The sequence below is a fragment of the Capsicum annuum genome, chromosome 9, assembly GCF_002878395.1.
Source record: "Capsicum annuum cultivar UCD-10X-F1 chromosome 9, UCD10Xv1.1, whole genome shotgun sequence".
Lineage (NCBI taxonomy): Eukaryota > Viridiplantae > Streptophyta > Magnoliopsida > Solanales > Solanaceae > Capsicum > Capsicum annuum.
In genome coordinates this window covers 9,060,436-9,062,097 of record NC_061119.1, presented here as the reverse complement: position 1 = coordinate 9,062,097, position 1,662 = coordinate 9,060,436, and the positions used below count along the sequence as shown (strand labels likewise).

At 31.0% G+C, this 1,662-nt stretch overlaps 1 protein-coding gene across 1 annotated transcript in view; it reads left to right on the top strand.

The window, feature by feature from the left end:
* Positions 1–434: 434 nt before the first annotated feature.
* The window catches only part of LOC107853020 (dnaJ protein P58IPK homolog), an 11,780-nt gene continuing 10,552 nt past the window's right edge, over positions 435–1,662 (top strand). The window contains exon 1 of the mRNA XM_047396068.1: positions 435–739. Coding sequence (XP_047252024.1) covers positions 607–739 — 133 coding nt within the window. The 5' untranslated portion in view covers positions 435–606. The remainder of the gene's footprint in view (positions 740–1,662) is intronic.

The window sequence follows — 1,662 nt, the reverse complement described above, 5'->3', positions numbered from 1 at the left end:
ATTACAAATTTTTGTAAAAGAATATTTATATATTATTACTTAGATTAGTTATTCTTTCTAATTAAAAAATTAAAATATAATTAATCATAAATATGAAGAAATATTAGTGTGGTGCAAAAAAAAAGTTTTAAATTAATATGACTATTCAATAAAGATAATTTACTCAAATTATCTTTTACTTAATATCTTTTTTAAGAGGTATGAAAAATAATAAAAGATGAAAAATATTTAGAAACCATGTACGTCCAAACGGAGTATAATCATGGTTACTAAAATAAATCCAAAACCAATTAAATTTAATTCCCCCTAACAAAAAGCACATAGCAAAATCCTACATGTCCATCTTTCAATGGACAACTCCACATAAACCACCTAAACCGAAAACACGTGTAATACATTCATTGGCTGATCTCACGTGGTATGACACAAAAATCCTTACAACCTTTGTAACCCAAATTCACTTATAACACAACAAAAAAAACACAAAAATAAATAAATAAATTAAAATTATATTTAAAAAAAAAAAAACTATATATCTTTCTTGAAATTTACACACACATATATATGTATTGTCTGTATGAATCTCTAGGTGAATTGAGACGTTGAATGATGGAGCAATTGATGAAATTATGGAGCTTTGATGTTGTAGTATGGAGGGGTTTTTTGTTTTCAGCATTAATACTCAACTTTATATTCGCTTGCCAACTTTTTTTCCTTCAACCCCTTGTATCTGCATTAGGTAAAGATCAAATTTTTATGATTATTTTGTTTTACTCTTGATTCTGGGTTCTTGATTTTTGAGCTGTTTATATTTGGATTACCCAGATTTGTTGCATTTTGAAGGGGTTAGGGAGGGAGGGAGAGGGGGGGGGGGGGGGGGGGGGGTTTGATAGTGAGATACTTTATTTGGGATTTTAAGTTTCTAGATTTGAGCTTTGTGGGATGGGTACTTGCTTCCATTATTGAGGTTTTGCGGGAATCTTAGTAGCTTAGTTGGTTGGCTAGGTTTACTTTTCCGTATTGGTGAGGGTTCGATTCCCCATATTATAATTACCTTAGAGGGTTCTTGATTTTGAGCAGAATCTTGTGATTTTCTTGATTTAGAATGCATATTGCTATTGTATATGACTATGAGTATCACATTTCCGAAAAAAAGAGAAAAGACTATGAGTATCAGAATCCACTTATCTAATTTCTACTTGGGAAGTATAAAAATCATAAATTTAGATATTAAAAGAAATTAGTAGTTAAAAATAAACTTTTAGCTGACGAATACGTGCATTGACAGACAATTATGGAGTTTTGATGTTGTAGCTTGGGGGGTTTTTTGGTTTTCAGCATTAATAATCAACTTTATATTTGCTTGCCAACTTTTTCCCTTTAACCCCTTGTATCTGCATTAGGTAAAAGATCAAATTCTTATGGTTATTTTGTTTGATTATTGATTTGGGGTTCTTGATTTTTGAGCTGTTTATATTTGGATTACTCAGATTTATTGCATTTTGATAGTGAGACAGTTAATTTGGGGGTATTTAAGTTTCAAGATTTGAGCTTTATGGGAAGGGTACTTGTTTAGATTGTCGAGTTCCCACGGGAATCTTAGTAGCTCAGTTGATTGGTTATCTTTCATGAATGTTTGATTCCACTACATTCCTCCCCCCC